The sequence below is a fragment of the Schistosoma mansoni genome, chromosome 1, assembly GCF_000237925.1.
Source record: "Schistosoma mansoni strain Puerto Rico chromosome 1, complete genome".
Taxonomy (NCBI): Eukaryota; Metazoa; Platyhelminthes; class Trematoda; order Strigeidida; family Schistosomatidae; genus Schistosoma; species Schistosoma mansoni.
This window is the reverse complement of record NC_031495.1, coordinates 50,096,332-50,117,284: the sequence shown is the minus strand read 5'-3', so window position 1 is coordinate 50,117,284 and position 20,953 is coordinate 50,096,332. Positions and strand designations below refer to the sequence as shown.

At 35.2% G+C, this 20,953-nt stretch overlaps 1 protein-coding gene across 4 annotated transcripts; it reads left to right on the top strand.

Moving 5' to 3' along the window:
• Nucleotides 1-2,952: 2,952 nt before the first annotated feature.
• On the top strand, nucleotides 2,953-11,950 carry Smp_049600.1 (putative DNAj (hsp40) homolog, subfamily C, member; the record flags this gene model as incomplete). 4 transcript variants are annotated; one of them, XM_018794730.1, is made up of 9 exons in its annotated part: nucleotides 2,953-3,043; nucleotides 3,080-3,187; nucleotides 3,217-3,341; nucleotides 3,374-3,445; nucleotides 3,483-3,689; nucleotides 3,720-4,055; nucleotides 7,264-7,381; nucleotides 10,371-10,649; nucleotides 11,462-11,950. In XM_018794730.1, 9 exons carry the CDS (start codon nucleotides 2,980-2,982, stop codon nucleotides 11,608-11,610), a joined length of 1,458 nt encoding a protein of 485 aa, XP_018649116.1. The 4 variants fall into 4 exon arrangements, with proteins under 4 accessions (XP_018649116.1, XP_018649114.1, XP_018649113.1 ...); XM_018794733.1 differs by having other exon boundaries at nucleotides 3,233-3,341; nucleotides 3,374-3,448; nucleotides 11,462-11,610; XM_018794731.1 differs by having other exon boundaries at nucleotides 2,980-3,043; nucleotides 3,374-3,448; nucleotides 11,462-11,610.
• Nucleotides 11,951-20,953: the final 9,003 nt, after the last annotated feature.

Below are 20,953 nucleotides of genomic sequence, written 5' to 3'. Positions count from 1 at the left end.
GATACCACAGGTATTGTATTTTGACAACACTTTAACCAGAAACACCTATTATTGAATCTCGCCCACCCAGTGAAATCAAAAATAAGAAGTGTGGAGGTTCGAAGATAGATTTCATTGGTTGTAAATATATCGAGAATTGACTTATATAAACTGGCTAGTGATCGCAGGCGAAGTTGAACATGGCGTTCCTACTCGTGATCTGGTGCGGATGCATGACCGAGAGCCTTCATTTAGGTGAGTTCATTAAAACTAATGTGATCAGTACACAATATCGAACACTTACAGAGCTATTGATTTTGGGGATTTATTTACCGCTACAATATAGTCTGTTTTCGAAGTGAATAACCACAAAGAAAAGATCATGTTTTGCAACGAAGAATAGGATAGAAATGAATGTTGACAGACACTGAAATGGGTATTGAATGAATAGAGTAGGCAGCTGGCTAATGGTGCTTGTGTATGTGTCAACTGAAATCCCTATGCACGAACCATATTGAAAGCGTATTTAGAGCAGTGATTGTTAACATAGGAGGCGAAAATTCGAAAAAATAGGTGTGATTTATAGCCAGCTAAGGTCCCAAATGTGGTAGATTGGCAATCTTATTACGAGAGCCATGTAATTTAGGCAGCCTCAGCCAGGTGTGTTTAATGATATGTACCTCATTCCTCATTAGGTTTTATAGGGTGCCTCTGTAAACTGTTCTGCATTTCACCCAATGACATTTGAGCAACTATATACTTACTAAAAGCAGTTTAGTTGAAGTTTAATATACTAAGTTATCTTACCTTATACTTGTGTCACAAATGGCTGGACTTCGCCATCCATCCATAGTTTTTTCTTCCCCTGCTTGTCGTTTTCCCTGTTCACCTCTCTTCATTGGTATCATCACGATGCAGTTCCTAAAATACATCGGTGAAATATCTGACTCTTCCCTTAACAAGTACTCAGATAGGCATGCTGGACAGGCCCACACTAGCATCAAACTTCTTATTTTATGCTTCCGATAGATTCTTCAGCGTGAACCCTAGTGTAATTATTAATTGCAGACCACCAACAAGATATGCTAAAAATGGTATCTTCAGTGGGTGTGTACTTATAAGACTGTTTGACACGGCAAACAGACTTGTAACTTATATGCATTTTTTCAACTACTACTGTTCATCTGAACGCAACCGCCATATGACGAAAAAATTCTTATGGAAATTTTTCAGTAACCAATCATTAAGTTATACATTCTGGTTAAACTACCATCAATCAGGTTTTTGTACTTATGTTCATCTTCGATTGTCAACCAACATCCTTTGCCTTGTTCTTATAAAGAATGTATATATTTTGTAACATGGCATTTGCACTAAATCGTGCTCTCCCTTAAGCCCTGCAAGATTATTTGTACCGATTTGATCTTGCATTTAAGCCAGCATGCCTCTTAGAACTAACTGTCTTTTGGGAATAAACTTTTGATATCCTAAATACTTTCGGTAGGGTTAGTTGTTATGCAATTTTCTCCTACTTGATTTTCTGAATACGTATTCTGCATGGTAACTTGTAGTGAATGAGAACACAGGTGAGGACAACCAACTGTGTATTTAGCACAAATTACAACGTAACTTGGTAAAATACAAAAACCATGCTATGATACTCTATTTGCAAAATGTTCTTTAATTGTCTCAGGCTTCATTGTTTCTGGATTTCCACACCAATTGCTTTCTATTTCTGTTCTTCTCTTCTTGATTTTCTCAATCTTCTGCTGTCAGATATTCTATTCGTTACTCACGATATATACTACTTATGTCGATATAAGTAGCCTGCACCACAGTAGCATCAGGAGTCTTCGATGGATTCAGAAGCGGCTTATTTGTCTTGAGATATATGTTTATTTCTGACAAATATGTAACTAGACTTTTGTTGGTGAGACCTAAGGGATTTAAAATATGACAATCAAAGGGAAGTGCCTTGATCGATGAGCTGGTTAAAAGTGTCCTTAAAAAGATCCACCGTTCATCTACATGAGTGGAGACGTGCTTGCTCTGCTAGGGTGTTTGTGAGTTCAAGGAACATCGAGATCAGGCCTGTGGAACTTTTGACTGACAAAGAATTTGTGGATAAACCAAACGATAAGAGATGATCGCTTTTTCGAAGTCGACATATGACTAGCAGGTTGGAGACGTCGATTGCTTGGTTGGCAAGAATGCGTTTCAGCATAAAGGACTTCCAGTTCAGGCTGTCAGCAGGTAAATTCAGCCAAGTTCCCAGGGAAACTCAATTTTCATCAAATTTTAAACATCGGTATTCAGCTCCGAGTTATGATCATCGGCAAAGGGATTAGAAACTTCGAAGCCATATAACTGTAATACATGTAGGAATTTACTTTGAAGGCTCCTCTAGTAACCAAAAGAGATGGAAATTCCTGAAGAAGCTGAAATACCGAATTATCTATTAAGTAGACCTTTCAGAGAAGAGGCGTGAATACCCTTCTCATTGTATCACATTACATCCAGGTGACTTGTCACGAGGATAAAATTTCGTGAACTTTCAGGGTAGTCTGTACGTAGATATGTAAACTGCAACCCCACCATCTACTGTGTCAGATAAGTCGTTACGAAACATCTAGAAGGTTTACAGAACCCTACCATAGTTAAGGGCTTTTCATCTGTTAGCCCTCCCATTTCGGGAAATTTTATTCATAACTCTTTTAAAATGACATAGCCGTAGGAAAATTATGAAGGAAAATATTTGGCCGCTGCAGTTACTGAATGAGCCATGATGAAAGAGGTATAGCAAATTAAAAAGATAGCATTTTATAGGCTGAATTTTAGCATGGAAATATTTCATGTTGGAAAGTTGAGGATCATTCAGTATAATATTACGTAAGTTTGTAGATTTCCGATGTTGAATTTTGATCATTGTTTTCTTCTGCTTTTTTTTATAAATCCATCCAATCAGACTAGTCCACACAAATTACTAACCGCGATTTTGGGATGCTTCACAAAGTTTGGGCGTCCTTCTCTTATTATTTTACGTTAACATGTTTTTACGCTATCGGTATTGTAATGTTTATCCCTAACTTTAGTCATTTAGCAACCCTATCAGTTAATGCTAGTGTGGAAGATATACTGGAGAAAGGGACTAGACTTTTAGCATCCGGTAAATTTGAGGAAGCTCTATCACTGTACAGTGATGCTATCGGTATGTCAAAAGTACTTGTAATTTGTTAGGAAAAAGTCCTAATAGTTATATGGCCCACTATAAAAGAGGCACAGCATACATCGCACTATCTAATTGTAGGATGTCTCTTTTGGATTTTAATAGAGCTTTGGAGCTAAATCCAGATTTCATTCCTGTTAGTCATAACTTATCTTGATTAATTCGCAGGCAAGAAAACACCGGGCGTATGTGAAGCTAAGAATGGGGAAGCTGATGGAAGCTATAGAAGATTATGAAAGTGTGGTACTGTTTTCAACTACAAAAATTTATTGCGTAGCTAAATCATGATACTGGCGTAAGCGCCAAAATATCTGAAATACACAAACTACAAAATCAGTGGGAAGATGCTCGTAAATTGTTCGCGAACAGTGAATACAGAGAAGCTCTTACATTATTGGACAAATTAGTAGAGTCTGTCGATTATGCTGAGGAGCTACGTGAATTGAGAGCAAGGTGTTATTTAAGCTTAGGAGACGTGCAAAAGGTAATTCTTCTGCTTAATTATTGTCCTCAGGGTTTACAAGAAATGAGATTTGGCGTCCATCTGACCAATGATAACCGCGAAGGATTACTGAGAATCAGCCAAATAATGTATGACGCTGGGTTTGCAGTGCAGGCTACCAATGAGCTTCGAGAGTGTCTCAGGCTTGATCAAGATGATAAGGCCTGTTTGAGCTTTTACAAAAAAGTAAATAAGGTTGCCAAGGCTATAACAGCCACTCAAGAGGCTTTGGAAGCCGAAAGGTACTCTGATTGCATCAAGAAAGCAGCAGAGATAGTCAAACTCGAGTCTTCAAATCCTGAATATGCTAATCAAGCAAACATTAGCCTCTGTCACTGTCATGCAAAAGTGAGTTATTCATATGCGACCTCTAAGTCTTATAATCTTAAGACATGCACAACTTGTTACTAATATGTTTAATATTCGATTTTACAAAACGCTTTATACCAATTCAGTCTACTCACAATCTAGGCATGGCTCACCATTATGTGTATACATTTCCTTATGATTTCTAGCTCGCTACGTATTTTCTTTCTATTGAAATATTGCCAAATGGTAGCGCGACGGTTAAGGAGTTCAACTGTCGGACATTAATTATAATTACCACAAGAACTAATGTCAATCGGTGTCAGCGTTACATTGTCTAGTTCGTGCTACTCGCATCGACTTAAAACATTTCAGGATGGATCTTAATCAGTGCCTTAACATAGGTCAGAGATTTAATGTCACTTTTAGGGAATTTTCAGGTAATCTTTCTAATCTTCAACACGTTTCAATTACCTATAGGCGAGTAACTGTCTTTCCTGGTGTGTTTGCTTAATTGTCACACATTCCTCCTTAGTTTAGCTAACAATGTGAATCCCTTATTTGTTGTCTATAGCTAACGACTTCATTCTAGAATTTGTTTGCGTACCACTTATCCAGGTCGTGTCAAAAATCATTTGTCAATTTTCATTTGGTTTTTGTCTGTCTGCTAGCTTTTAAAATCCAGTTGGAAAGCACATAATGTACTGAAATTTAATCCTAAAAGGTCATGACAGGTTGACTATAATACATATACTGATTCAGTATGTTGAATATGTGGTACTCGGACCACACCATCTACTCAGAGATGCATAATATATCCACGGTACTTTTTGTTTTATTTCCGCTCTTCCTCCTAAACGTTCTCTGAGGTGTATCTGAGCATCTTATAATGACGTTTTGCTTCAGATTACTCATTAATATCACTTCTGTTTTACTGCAGATGTCAGTGTTTCTCTAAACAAACTTTCATAGTCAATTCTCTAACGAGTGTTCAAATCACTTTCTTTCACTGTTGGCATTTTTGAGCATCGATTAGTGTCTGGACAAATCACGAATGTGTAGTCTAAATCCAAACGTGTGTTTCAGGAGGTCCGATTTTCTGTTGATTTCTAACGATGTAGTTTATCTATCTTTATTTTTCGGCCAACAATGTCTTTCCATACGTTTGGGACTGGCACAATATAAATGCTTTTCCCACTTTTGTACAATTTATTAATGCATGTGTCCCTAGGACTCACACTTTCCGTCTAACTTTTCAGTAGTTGATTTCGGTGATACACTCATTGGTAGATAATGTAGTTTTGTTTCCTCAAAATGATGCTTCAGTACTGGTCTGTGTCAACACCTAGTCTAATCATATAGAGGGAGTTGATCGAGCGTGTGGATCAATTCACTCATTTGGGAAGTTTCACCAACCATAATTTGTTAGTGACTAACTAGTTTGCCATCTGGCGTACCCCAGAGATCCATTTACCAGCCAACGGACGAATATGCTGTTCATAAATCTTCTGTTTTACTTCATAACTGTGAAGTCTTTCGAAGTAGAGAACTTCCGTTGGCTATCAACATCTTATAGTGTTTCCTAAGCGTTGTTAATATACTGTAGAATGACAAAGTGAGCAATGCTGGGACTGGCTGTCGAGCACTGGTTGAATAAATGAAATCTGTAATTAGTACACAAGTAAATTAATCAGTCATTTTCCCCTTAGCTCATTTTTTCCTTCTAAACCTTTTTCTCGTCATTGAATCTTTCTTATTATGATTGATAGTACCACTATCTAGACTCCCATACACCCTGCCTTTACTGATTCCATCTCTATGCTAAGGTGGTGTAGCAACTTGTCCCAATGCATATTTATGCTATATTGTACGTTAATTACGAAAAGCTGATGACTAGCTGGTTAGTATTGAACGATTTCCTAAACTTAGTTTCTGTAAGAGATCGTTGTTATTTGTTCACTGGAATGTCAACATGAACACTACCTCTACAATGGTAAAACCACAAGAAGTCGCTAACAATTCCGGATACATGAATAATGAACTGTGCTAGTTACCCATATTGTTTAACCGAGGTTACTCGACGGCTTAGGTTAACTTAGTTAAATCAACTGAGCTTTGTACGTGAGTTCCAGAGACAGCGTTGGTCTGCACAAAGGGGCTCTAGGGTCTTTGTTATGCCTAGTGTTTGACTTGACATTGGATCCGAACATTAAGAGCTTTGACGTGTAGTTTGAAGCGTGATAAAGACGTATTTAAAATGAAGCCATTGAAAATCGAAACAATGGACTTTATGAAGCCAAGAAAAGAGCTGTTAGGGGTCTCGAACGCTGCTGGGTGTGGGTAAGCACTTGACGCTCTCGGTTTGCCCGCATTATGAGAGCATATCACTTAAGAAATTGAAAAAGACAAACTTACTGTTGATGGTCTCAATGACCTCGGAGTGTGACTATAGAGACATCTGCTTAAGGCCGGTCACCTACTACTTTCCCACTATTAGTTGTTTTTGTCGCTCTGACTACACACTTCAAATTTACAGTTGATACTGATAATTCTTGTCCAGTGTTATTTTCATGGCCATTTTTTCTAACCTGTCCCCTAATACAGGAAGACTACTTCACTGAATGTGCTGGTTATTCGTGCAAAAACCCCACCGCCCCCACATTCCTTCTTCAAATGACTTTTCTAGCATATTCGGACGTTAAGTAATAAGTGTTGCAATCAGTGTTACTCAATCGGGTCATCATAATAAGCGACCCTGACAAACGCATTAGGTTAACAGCCGCGGTTGAACTTGAACCCCTTGTATTTTGAAACTTCTGACGTACATCCCGGCATCAAGTATACGATTAATACTCACAATACAACTACTTGAAAATCTATCGTGAATACAAGTTTAAATGTCTCTAGAATGCTTGTTGTAAACCCTACTATCTATACATGGAAACCGGGACTTCTAAAAGCATATGGTACTCGTTCATGTAATTAGTGTTTCCTTATCTAGTCATCCCAGTTATCTCGTAAAATCTCAAGTATAAGTATTTGCATTTTAACGTGCATCGCTATATACATTTTCGGCGATTGTCCATTTATTTGTTTGTCAGGTTACACTTAATCTAGTGTATGACCCGCAATATATACGGTTTATTTTTATGGCTTGTTCTGCTAAACAAAAAGTTGATTTTGTATATTTATATCACAGATTATTGTATTTTACCTTCACAGTATTTTTGTTTGTGATCAACTATCTTAGGCTAAAAGTGTTGATGGAGTCCCGTATTGTGAATCTGTTGTTCAACATTATCCTGAAAGTACTGAATTCCAACTTTATCAAGCTGAAGCTTATATAAATGCTGACCGTTTTCAGGATGGTAAGATTTTGCACTAGCAACTTGTTTCATGTATTTCAAGTTACAACCGGTGTTCCACTCACATTTGGTAATGTTCTGAACCAACTCCCCGATGCATTGTCGTTAACAAGATAGAATTGTACCCTATAACCCATTGATTTAAAATCTTAAACCTGACCGTACCTGCTGCTTTAGCGTGCCAGTCGGGCTTGCATGCCCAACTGAGTTATTTCTTCCGGAACACTAGTTTCCTTAAGTCCTATCATCCCAGGCAGGTTGATTGGTGAGCGGTAAGACAAAGCAACAGGTGGAGGTCCGAGAGTAAAGTCATACTAGTGATTGTACTGGAGAGTGACGGAAGTAAAATGTTTACTGTCGGCAACCATTGTCTTCAATGATGATGCCTTCTCACAAGGGAAGGAAGGGGTTAGAAAAAGTTGGGTTTGAAAGTGCTACACTCCACCCAACCTTATAGACTTCCTTCTCCGGCGATAAGGTCTTTTAATTAATGGACAAACTCCTCTTAAACTACTCAGTAGAAGGTCTTGTATGACCGGGCCTCAGCAGTTGTCCCTTGGGCTCTGTCGTTACACTTAAATCTTTAGGACCACTCGAAACCAATTCTCCTTTTCAGGCCCCTAAAGAAGAAGTATTCCTCTACGGTATGGGCAGGCGGAACGTGATTATCATTTCAAATCGTCTAAAGGTAAAGCCAAAATTATAACTTAGTCATACATAGTTTAAGAAACGTATAGTGACGCCTTACTGCGTTTAATTCCAGTTACTCATCTATGGAGTAGTGGTTTATCTACTAAAACACTACTTTAAGTTACTAAGCTGTGGCTTTAAAACTCACTTTATATTTTTGGTCTGGTTATATTTTGGTTAGCACCATTGACTCAGAAAAAGGTGTTACTCAAAGCCGAACATGCTGACTTACACTCGGTTACCGAGCGGCATTTCAGTTTTAGCTACTCTGGCTATTGATTTAAGGGGTATTAAACCCTCGTTATTCGGTTCATTTAGTGGATAGGTTTATTAGTTATCTCACAAGCTAACAGTTTACTTCATAGAGGTGTGTACACTCTCTGTTTTCCCTTAAACTATAAGATTAAAGTCGCTTCATATATGTCTTTCATTCTGTACTATATCCTTATATACAATCTTACTTTTATATATTGCCATCACCAAATTAACTACTATGAATTCCGTGTTCATCTTGTTGTGCTAATGAGGCATGGCAGCTTGGACCGATGCATATATGTGCCTGGTCCTACGTTGGAGCTGACTGATTGACTATTACTAGTTTGGTCTATGAAATATTGATTCCAGCCACATACAAAACATTTTAGAAAAGGTACCCATCAAGTATACATGCTTTTATCAACCGTTTCAGCTTATTGAGGCCCGAGCTTTGTATAATTTCGCTAAGATAAGGATTACCATATCACTTTGAAGAAGTGGAAGGAATCCAAATGTAAAAACCTTAAGCAAAAGGTCTAGATGTCACTGGATTGTCATTAATTTTAATTCATTTTGATATTCCTATGAGTTACATCTGTTGTCTTATGGCCCGTCAGATATCACGTGACGAAATCACCAATCAAAATATCCATCCTTATGACCTTTTCCCTGTGCTATATCAATCACACGTTAAACAACACTAGCAGCCTTAATTAAACTCCGAGTCCTTATTGTTCCTCTGTGTGGCAACTTCTCTCCCAGCCCAGCTCGTCCAATTCAGAACACAAATATCAGCCTCCGCTGTGTGGATCGTATGTTATATACAGTAGTTTATATACAAGCAGCTCAAACCGCATCACACTATAAAATGAAAAATAATAATCATGTACAATCAAGTCAAAAATGGATGTGAGACTAACTGATAGATTGGGAATAAATCAAGAGTGGTAAATCGTATGACAGTAGCCAATAGGTCAAATGAAAGCTTATGATAAAAGGAATATAAATATATGTATAATTTAGTTACTTAATAGCAATCCAATAGAAACATATGTAATAATGATCCATAAATAATTCCTAGCATCTATTCTTCATTCAGATAAAACACCATCCGATTTTCATCTAATCCTCTAGACAGTTATGTTTGACCAATACCTAAGTGATACCTTGCGTTCGGCTTCCAACTGATAAACTGATATCTTAAGAATGCTGTATCATTTTGTTATTAGCAGTCCTCTCAAAGATGGATAATATACTTGGCTTGATAAAACATTAGCATAACTAACCATCTTATTCAGATGCAATACTCAGGTTAAAACCTCATTCTTCTCTAATTCAGTTGAGACAACCGAATAGTGTCATTGGCCTTCACAGAAGTCATCTCCCAAAGCCAAGTTCTTAAATCTGTACTGCGTAAATAGGTTTTGATTGGACAGTGAAAATGTAATCCAGTTTTCCAGTGTCATTGTGTATTTATCCACAAAACATTTTACCAGTTTAAGATTACATTTTTGTTTCATCTCAAGTTACGAATATACATTAATTGGGTATCATTACCAAGTTTTGATTTGATAATTTTGGATAAATTGAGCATTGGGTAGACTGTTATAAATAAATTAATGTATTTGTAATATCTCAATGAATAGGAAAAAATAGATTTTCTATTCATTGGGATATTACAGATATATTAATTTATTTATACATTAATTAGGTTGGTGACAGCTCTTTTCATTGATCCCAGTGGTATGAGTTATAAGCAAATTATTTCAACCTTAACATTTAGTTTTCTATTTGCTTCTCCTACACACACTTGTGTTTTTTTGTAATCATCTAGATAATTTCCTTTAACTTTGCTGAAATGTAATGTAGCAACCAATGCATATCTGCACCTAATCCTACTTTGTTTATAATAAAACAATAGGTGAACTATCGTTCCGTCGTATTTTATGCTAGAATAATCGTTCAGTTATTTAGCAATAATTATAGTGTATACATCTCTTTACTTATCTTTCACAAGAAATTTTTGTCATTTTATTTTACTATCTAGCCATTTCAACATACCAAAAAATATTGGAACATGAGTCAAATAATCAGAAAGCGAAAGAGGGCATGAAAAAGGCTCAAAAGCTTCTAAAAGCAAGCAACCGTCGTGATTACTATAAGATACTTGGGGTGCCCAAATCAGCTTCTAAAAAGGATATTTTGAAAGCCTATCGAAAAATGGCTGCTGAATATCATCCGGACAAATTTCAGGGCGAAGAAAGAGTGCAAGCTGAGAAAAAGTTCGTTGAAATTTCTGCAGCTAAGGAGGTCCTTACAGATGACGGTGAGTTTACCTAGATAAAGTTCCGAAATTTACAACTTCTGCCTTTCAAAAATAGTGTATAATTCTTGATTGGGAAGACATCAGTTACTATTTACGGTCCTTAAGAGCTTTGCACAATTAAAGTCCAGTAGTTATTTTAAAAAATGACTCATCAAAAAGATTTCTAGATATAATCTAAAGTTCTTTAATCGTCCAAACTTCACAACAGCATCTCAGTGCAGCTAGCTTCGTTTCCGGTTGGTAAGAATTATAGTATCTCTAGCGCGCTTAGATTTTATTAAAGAGGACTGTGTCATGTGTTAAAGTCTGGATAGGAAAGTTATTTCTTCATATCATTATTATTAACATACGTATTTTTCAAATTATTGTGTTCTCCAGCACCTATAACTATTCAAGGTAATTAGCACTCGAATTATTTTTCATTCCTATTTTTGAGTAGAAAGATGAAGTATTATGCTTTTGTATGAATGTATTCTGGGTTGAAATCATTTGTTGTCTTGAATAATTTTTAATGTCAAGCATTTCATATCGTAAAAACTGACAAGGTAATTAACTGAGTAGCCAATTTTTACTTTTGTCGTCAGGTTTTGCTGACCCATAATCTTTCATACTGTGTGTATGTACGCTAGTTTTAAATCATTGAGTTAGTAACTTAAACAAGACTCTGTCTTTGGATGTCGTATCGTTCGCAAAACATTTCCTTCTTTGAAATAGTGATTGGGAATACTTTTGTTATATATTAAGCGTTGAATTTTCTTTAATATAGGCGAATGAATTATTTCGTTTTGTTTACTATTATTAAACTTATCCAGAGAAACGTACACAATTTGAAAATGGAATCGATCCGCTGGATCCTGAACAGCAAGCTCAAAACCCGTTTGGTGGTCATCCTTTCAATGGTTTTCCATTCTCCCACATGCATCCATTTGAAGGTGCTCACTTCGAGTTTCATTTCGGATAACTTAGCATTTTGTAATTGGCAGTTCGATCTTGTTTATTTCAAACCTCTTTTATTTATTTTCAATTCGTTTAAAAAATAACTACTTTTTCTACTACCTTGATTTAGTCTTTCGAAGTGTCCTTAAACCACGTGTTGTACATAAAACTTCAGTTTTGCTTCTTTTTTTACTTCAGTGTTATGGTAATTTGTCAGATTATTTTATAGTACCACCTCTGTGTTATATCTGGATAATAAATGTCTTTGATTACATTCCTGATCAAAACATGACTTTTCAAAGAACCTTTACTCGGCTTACATGTTAATATTTCTTTATCGATGTATAAAATATCTGAGACATTTTAGCATGCTTTTCTAGTTTTTGATTGGATTGTCGGATGTGAATTAATGAATAGATCACTGAAGTAATCCGTAATTTTAGGATATAAATTCTTCGATAAACTCCTTTGTTATCCAGATAATTCTCGTAATAGTTTGTTGCATCTTGCATGCTTCAGTAATGACATTAACTGATAACTAACCTTTTGTCTGCAAACTTGTCGAGTGAACTTGTATGCAATGTTCGGTAGTTTATACTGGGATTGAAAATCATATTATTATTTTTACTTGTTTGTGAAAACCACATGTTTTTATTGTGACGATTTATATGTGTCCGTAATATGCACACTGTATGGTAAGCATCTAGTAGTTATCAAAGTATAAAATATTACATTTGACATGAAACTAGAATTATTTTCGTACTTCTTAACTGCAACTGATTAAACATACCACTTGTCTGTCCGATGGAAGTTCTGCCAAATTCTCATTTTGTCACATAGTTTTGATTGATTTCAGCACCTGTCTTTAGCTACCAACATTGAACAGTTTCTGAGTTTGTATGTTATTTTTTTACGATTTACCTGCAAACATTAAGCATAATTCCGCCATGTAAATCGATGGGATAGGCTCAAAGTTGAGAAAATAGAGCGTATACATTTGCCTTCATATAATTTGTTAGTCTCAGTTGAGTTCATAACTGTATCATCTCAAATTAGGCGGGTTAGTTTAACTCATGAAAAGCTAGTAACGAACTTGTTAGCGGGACACAGATTGTATTATAGCATGCTCCGTGCATGAATGCGTTGGCACCCGCTGATCGGCTTATTCTTATCCAACCAGCGCTAGTCGATACTTGGAGGACATTCTAGAATCTTCTCATGTAAAAACTATAAATATACTAACGTATCTCTTATTGTGCTTCTTACTTCCATCTGCCCTTGTTATTTGGAATATGATTTCTTTCTGTTCAACCGTGTTCTAGTTTGGGGACTTGTCTAGTGAACTAGTGTCTCAGAATACTAAGCAATAGGAATAGCTGGGTCGTAATAAGGTAAATTACAACAGTACTCATTCTTCTAATCATACCTCAGTTTTTTACCAGAAATAAGGTAAAGCACTAGAATTTTACTTTCACGTTATACATGGTAATTTTATAAGATCATCCTGTTTTTCTGTGAGTTTGAAACTATCTATGAACCACTATATGAGGACCGTCTTATCTCTAATAGCATACGTTGCTTATAATTATGGATCACAGTTGTAGATCAAATGGTTGAAAGGACAAACTTAATAGTAATACCTTTCTGTTTAACCGCTTTTAATCTATAGATCTACATAGAAACCTTGAAAAGTGAATTTAAAAATATTGCTAGATTCGTTATATGCCATGTGAGTTTTAATTATTAATGGGTTTATATGTATCAATACCAATGTTGGACTTGATAATTTCAAATAAATTGAGTATTGGTCAGATAGTAGAAAAATTGTATTTCTGACTTTTCATGACTTAATGTAAGCCACTTTTTTATTTACTTCAAAGAACTGGCTTACATTATCGCGAAAGGTCAGGGATACAATTTTTCACTCAATGAGATATAACAAAAATATATTTATCATCAATGTTTTAATCATTTGGACGTCAAATGTTCTGGCTAGTCGTAATTCCTATCCTACTACGAATATCTTTTGTGTCGCCAAGGCCTATGACTCAATATGTGACTGATTACTGAACACATAAACATCTCACATCAAGTGGTCAACGCTACTTTATGCATGGTGTACTTACAATCCAACATCTACTACACCATTACTTCCTAATGAATTCATATTTAACAACTGGATTTGCAAAAATAGACTGATAAGTGCCCATTAGCTCATCACCCGGACCTGCTTTAGTCTTCATTTCCGTCAGTTATCTAAGGTAACCTCGGTTGGATTTGATTGTTAGTGGATTATATTACTTTAGACTCACCAATAAAACGTTCATTGCCTAATATGATGTAAATCACTCTTTACATTTGTTCAGGAAGCTTAGACAAACCCCATCCCAACATTAAATTCTACAATGAAGTACGAACAAAATGACGGGTTTAACTTTTTAAACGTCGATATAAAAATGAGACAATTGAGCATATACTAGACGGCTGTTTCATCCCTGCTTATGACTCCGGTAGCTCTCAACTTGGTCTTGTTTTGTGGGATTAAACCACTAACGAGATGATCACGCATTTAGCTTCATAAAATATTGAGTATGATTCGTCCAGATGGTTTCCGACTAAGATAATGCAACAGCATATCACCCCTAGCTGGAGGTGCTATCTTGTTGATGAAAGCTATATCTTTATCCAAACTAATGGTTGGATATCATGTGAATAAAGATAATAACTTGTCTAATTGTATCTGCCATTCGGGACATTTGTTGGAAGTAGCTAAATTTTCCATTCAAAGAGATAAATATCGACTATATTTTGACGGTACATCTGGCGGATTCGAAACCATCACATCCAAATATAAGACGTACCGCACCACAACGTTTAAGTAAGACTAATTTTGTATGTCATGAGTTAAATAAAATTGGTACATTATCATTCTAGAGTTAATTGGTCATTGACATTAACAAAGATTCTCTTCTATATATCTACCTATACCAATTAACATGCATAGTATATTTATTCCGTTTAACCTATTGGAATTGATTTAATTAAATATCAGCATTTCAGGTTTTGATTTAGGCTGCTATATGGTTTGAAAAGTCTCGTTTAATACGCTATTATGTTGTTAAACAACCAACCCACATCTTTTCAACCTTTATCCCACTGGAACTTTAGGATTTTTACAAATCTTTATCTTTTAAAAGATTTCTTGTAAGTCACATCACGTTATGTGTCCCAGTATTTCTGCTGCTCATTGAGGTGTACTGTAATTGTGAAATCATTCCTTATTCGTCTGTATTTTCCAGTTTAATCAGCTTGTGCTTATATTAGAAATTCATTCAGTTATAAAGGAGACAAACGGACCTCCATGGTTTAGTAATAAAATTTTGAACTTTGCTTATTATTAAAGTGATATTGTTTACACAGGAACTCAGTTTGAAGTAGATATGAATAATATAAGCTCAAATGATTCAAGTAATTAGAATATTTTCATGAAAAAGTTAATTATCAGAATGGGGATTTTTGGAGATCGTAGTAATTTTAATAGTTGAATTCTTGGGTCGATCTAGGCTAAACTACCATTGAAAACCTAGAAGCACTGGACGGCTGTTTCGTCCCAGTGTGATCACTGCTGAGGAGTCTCATACCCGTGTCTCTAGGTTTTCAATGGTGGTCTAGCTCGGATCGACTCATGAGTTCAACTATGAAAATTTAATTGTCAAAAAACCGTTATATTGAATATTCACTATATTTGTGCGTAGCTAAAATGAATGAGCATCGTATTGGTGTTAGGCTTGACCTGTATTTATTGAATAGTTCATTTTTTTTATTAATTCAGCCTCTAATAATTAAGTGTAGGGTAACCTCGACGTAATGTAAAGCTCTCTCTTCTCGATGATTGAATATTGAACGATATTAATTGTTAGCTGATAGAAAATACAGCTGCAGATGAACTGTCACAATAATATTAACAACCTACCAATCCATACTAATATCCCCCCAATGAAGTGGTGTTTAGAGTTATAGGAATAGTTTCACTACATGACATCAGCCTGTTTACCAATTACCATATAAGAACCTATTATCTAAACATCCAATGAGTACTTATGAACTATTGGTATAATCAAGTTATTCTTGAAGATAATAATCCATGTGAAATTAAAGACAGTTCACATCACATCATGTTTAATAAAATCTTAATGTCATATTCGAATTGTCAAGCAGCTTTGTTATATCGTGTGACCTGAGTTCCCAGTTAATATACGACGTGACGATGCTGCCAATTGGAGAGCAGTGATTTATTGATCGGACCAGCGACACACGAAACCTGTACGAGCAGTCTAGAGCACTTGTCGGTCCTGCTATCTGCCTAGCCAAGCCAGTTAAGTCCAGAACACCAATAACAGCCTCTGCAATATGAATCATTATTCTCAAACATGCTGGGCCTATATACCAATCAAACTGACCACATCGTACCATAAATTAAAAAATAACATTTGTACAAGATTTGGTCAAATGTGTCTGTGAATAAGGGGAACAGCAATTAATAGACTGGGTATAACTCAGGAATGGTAAATCGTACAGTAATAGTCTATGGGTCAAAATAAAGCTCATAATAATAGGAACATGAATATGAATGGTTGAGTTACTTAACAACTATACGATAGGAAATATACATATCACATTGGTCCATAAATAGTTCTCAAAAGTTACCATTCATAATTCTCTTCGCGATATAACAAATTTCACTGTTATATTTCTATTACGAGACTTCAGCTCCTAATTGAGAAAACGTTTTAATGCATTCATAAGGAATCATCAGATGAAGTTAAATTACCATGAAGCATCAGTTAGTTTTCAAATACAATTCTAGGATATAAACGTTTGATGAAAAATTTTTCCAAACATGTATATGAAAATATTTTAGTAATATTTTGATATTTCTGGATGACAAGGATGATCAACTAACTAGTTACTGATGTAAAACAATATTCTATTATCACAGTTTATGACCAATGATCATCAAGTTTCTTGCAGTCTGAGTTTACAGTCATAAAGTAAGATTAAAACAAGCAACAAGCCCACCAAATATTCGATAGAAGTACTTACAAAAAAAGCAAAATGTTCAAACGTACTGGTTTACCCACTCAATAAAGTAGATTGCAGGATAAAATATGTATCATATAGAGATACCAAGGGGTTTTTTATTATACAATTAAAGTAAGTGTAGAATTATGGTTCTATATTGACATAACGGATGGTTTAAAATATTTTTCTCTTTCTGATATGCTTTGATAATACGATCGGATCCAGGATTCCTGACCCAGAACGGAGAACCAGACTAATACTAGACAATACTTTATTCAACACATTTACAAGCAGTCACAGTGATTCCGGGGTAGAAATCAGTGAGAGGAAATGAAATCACATAGTTAATAGTCAGTAGGCTAAGTGGACAACAACCGGCCATATTTTACTTACGCTGCCATATATCATTTACATATATAGAAAGGCCAGCAAACTCTGTTCTGTTGACATTAATTATGAGAGTAATGAAAGTCCTATATTTCAACCCAACCACTTCACGAAGATATGGATTCCTCATCTTTTCACAATCAATGCAACATTCATGCTATTTATGAGTAGCTTAAAAATAATATTTGAACTTCTGTCCTTTTGATTAACAGTTTGATGTTTTCCTTAATATTCATTTCCAATCTAGGCCCATCTGCAGTCTAAAGGATTATATAGATGATTATATCATGATTACTAACATGTGCCTAAAAATGCTACTCAAGTAGTGGTAAAAAAACCTTCCTAATATCTATAAAGCGAATATTGAGGTATTTCAAAGATTAAGTAGGAAATAGTTTCTTCTAACATACATTTTTCAATAAATACTAAATTTTTGTCAAAAAGCCTGATGGAGATTGATCAGAGTTTTAGATCATTTTAATTATAGATCGACACCAATTGAGGTACTATCAGCAGTCAGGGCTTATTAAGTTATGGATTCGTGTTAGTTCGGAACTTCTCAATAGTTCACTACCACGTTATTGTCAGGAACTGAACGAAGGTCCATTGGAACCTAACTCATTGGTCAAAAGTTTATACTCTTACACTGACCTCATTGTCCTAAGTTTCATTTTTGGGGAGAATGTGGGGGAATACTGTTTAAGGATATTATGCTACAGAGAAGTAACCCTCCATTGAGTCCTTGTTGAAATGGTGCTCCAAATGATTTCGATTCGTAAAAGTATAAAATCACTCGTTATTATTAGTAGTATTCTTTTGAAAGTGTCACTGATTTCTCACATAAACTACTTATTGTTCTCACTGTTTAGATGTCAATGATAAGTTTTAACAATCACCTGAATTGAATGTAGTATTACGGTTGATACAACAGACTGAATAGTATTTCAAAGTGAACTTTCAAACTCAGGATTTCTTAATACATACAAATTTAAAGTCTCAATGATCTACTGGATATCAGTTAATGTAGGATATTTTCTGCATAATTAGGCTACTGATATGAGACTATGAACAAAGAGAAATTGTAGACAACATTTGTCGTCAAAATATTAATTGTAACATCAGGAAAGTTTAAATTATCTCTGAAATCTGAATATAAATGGATTTTACTACTATAGCTAAACTCTAAGAAAGACTAATAAACTCATGTTAGTAAATACAGAGCGAGTTACTCAAGTACAGAGCTATGCAAATTAATCTCTTGAGTTCACGACAATCTATTTTTAAGTTAGACTAGTTTAATATGCTTGGTCATACGTTCAAGTCAAGCCTATGTAACATAGTTCAACTCAAGACTTACAATTCTTAAATTTTTGATCATTCATAAACTCAACCAAGAAATTAAGAAATAACTTTCCTTTTAAGCGGTCAACCCATTAATTTGACTATTTCACTTTTAAACCATGACAGATAAGTAGAACTTCACAATAAAAGGTTAATTGGATAAAAAAACACTGATTTCACATAAATAATCACTTATGTTATTAAGCTGGTTAGTGAAAACTTCTTCAGTGGGGAAAGACACTTTCATCATGAAGTGAAGTTAGTCAGAGAACTATTAGGGAGTGGTGTTAACTACATTATATTAACAAGATTTTAATGAGGTGCCGTGTTGATATCCTTTAATAGTTAAATCAATCTTAAAACCTTAAATAAAATGATTTTAGATTAAAACCTTTTGAATTGGAAATCCAAAGTCTTATTAAAAATCATTAATAATAAAGATTGAGATGAGTAGGTTAACATTTCAAACAAGCTAAATGATTGAGTAGTGGTTCGTGAAGTAAATATTTTTTAGATTTGCTATCTTACTACTATTTATTTGTAAGTAGCACAACTTTATTCCAGACGTTTTTGCAGCACACTTTATTCATGTGTGGTAATTTTAGTAATTTTTCTAACTCCTTTTTTACTGTAGCTCGTAGAAATTACCGTTAGAGATCGTAGTGAGCATATTACTTAGCGTATAATCGCCTTAAATCTTCATTCTTTATTTTATTCCCTAGTAGTTTCAAGTTTGTTAGGAAGTAGATTGATATAATGATCTTTGTCGAACTATTTATTTATTTCCTAAAACATTTATTGTTTTTCAAATTATTGTACATAGCGTATTATCTAAAGGAATTACTATTAGGAGACGGACAAATTTATTCAGTTATTCGTAAAGGGGTTGTTTGCGATTTCAACAGAACGTATTGTTGTAACTTTATTCAATTGAAAACAAATGATCGATTCCTTTCTTAGTCGATTTATGCTATAGATATTCAGTCCAAATAATAATATATAGCATCCAACTCCCCTATTCAGGCTGTAAACGAAATAATTTTTAGTGGATCAAAGAAACGTATTCGTTAAATGTAGTTCACATGAAACTAGAAATTCCTTTTAATTATTCATGATGAACTTGATCACAAAAGAGTTACTTACTTTACTTACGCCTGTTACCCCTCGTCGAGGAGCATAGGCCGCTCACCAGCATTCTCCATCCAACTCTGTCCTGAGCCTTCCTTTCCAGTTCCTTCCAGTTGCTACTCATCCTTTTCATATCGGCTTCTATTTCCCGGCGTAGTGTGTTCTTTGGCCTTCCTCTTTTCCGCTTCCCTTCCGGATTCCAAGTTAGGGCTTGCCTGGTAATGCACATCGGTGATTTCCTTAATGTATGTCCTATCCACTTCCAACGTCTTTTCCTAATTTCCTCTTCAACTGGAAGCTGGTTTGTCCTCTCCCATAGTAGGCTGTTGCTGATAGTATCCGACCGGTGAATGTGGAGTATTTTGCGTAGACAACTGTTTATAAATACTTGTACCTTCCTGATGATGGTCGTAGTAGTTCTCCACGTTTCAGCTCCGTACAGTAGGACTGTGTTGACGTTCGTCCTGAAGATTTTGACTTTGAATTTAGTTGACAGTTGTTTTGAGTTCCATATGTTCTTCAATTGTAGAAATGCTGCCCTTGCTTTTCTAATCCTCGCCTTTACATCTGCATCCGATCCTCCTTGTTTATCAACGATGTTTCCCACATACGTGAATGTTTCCACCTCTTCCAGAGTTTTGCCATCAAGTGTGATTGGGTTGGTATTCTCCGTGTTGTATTTGAGAATCTTTCTTTTTCCTTTGTGAATGTGGAGGCCTATCGATGCAGAGACTTAATATTCTTGGACTGATCAATAATTTATTGTCTTTTGCTGGATACAATATGCTACTGGAATAGAAGAAGCAACATTTGTTTAGAACTAAAGAATTTTCATGCAACGAATACCAAACAGCAACTGGGTTTAAAGAGGCATTTGAGTAAGACGTGTCAGAATCTAGATCATTTTCAAGATATATTACTAAATTAGGTTTAACTTTTTCATTTCACAATCAAGTGTTTCACCCAGTTACTTACGACTGACAATCTAAATAAAAGACCACTAGTTTGAACTAAATGAAACTCAACTTTTACATCAAGTCGTCGTTTTCATATATGTACAGAATTTTCGTTTTAACAGTGGCTACTTACGTCTCCTTACATTAACTCTTAATTCTTCTTATTTTCGTAACTTAATTGTGGATATTCGAATTTCTCATTTTCGCATTGAAAGCGCCTATGTTACCTCCGATTGACTTTTCCAACCTGGAAGGATCTTAAACGTGACTGATTCGTCTTTTCTTTTAGTACGTTAATATGAGACGCTTTTCAAGAACATTTTTTGTATTGTATATATTAGGCGTGAGGAGTGAGTTTTGTAGAGGAAACCTAGAACAGTTTTCGGGTTGTTACTAATTTTCTTCTAAATAAATTAACCCACGGTCAACCTTTAAAATACAGTAATAAGTCAAATAATCAAAAAGTCCAGTTAG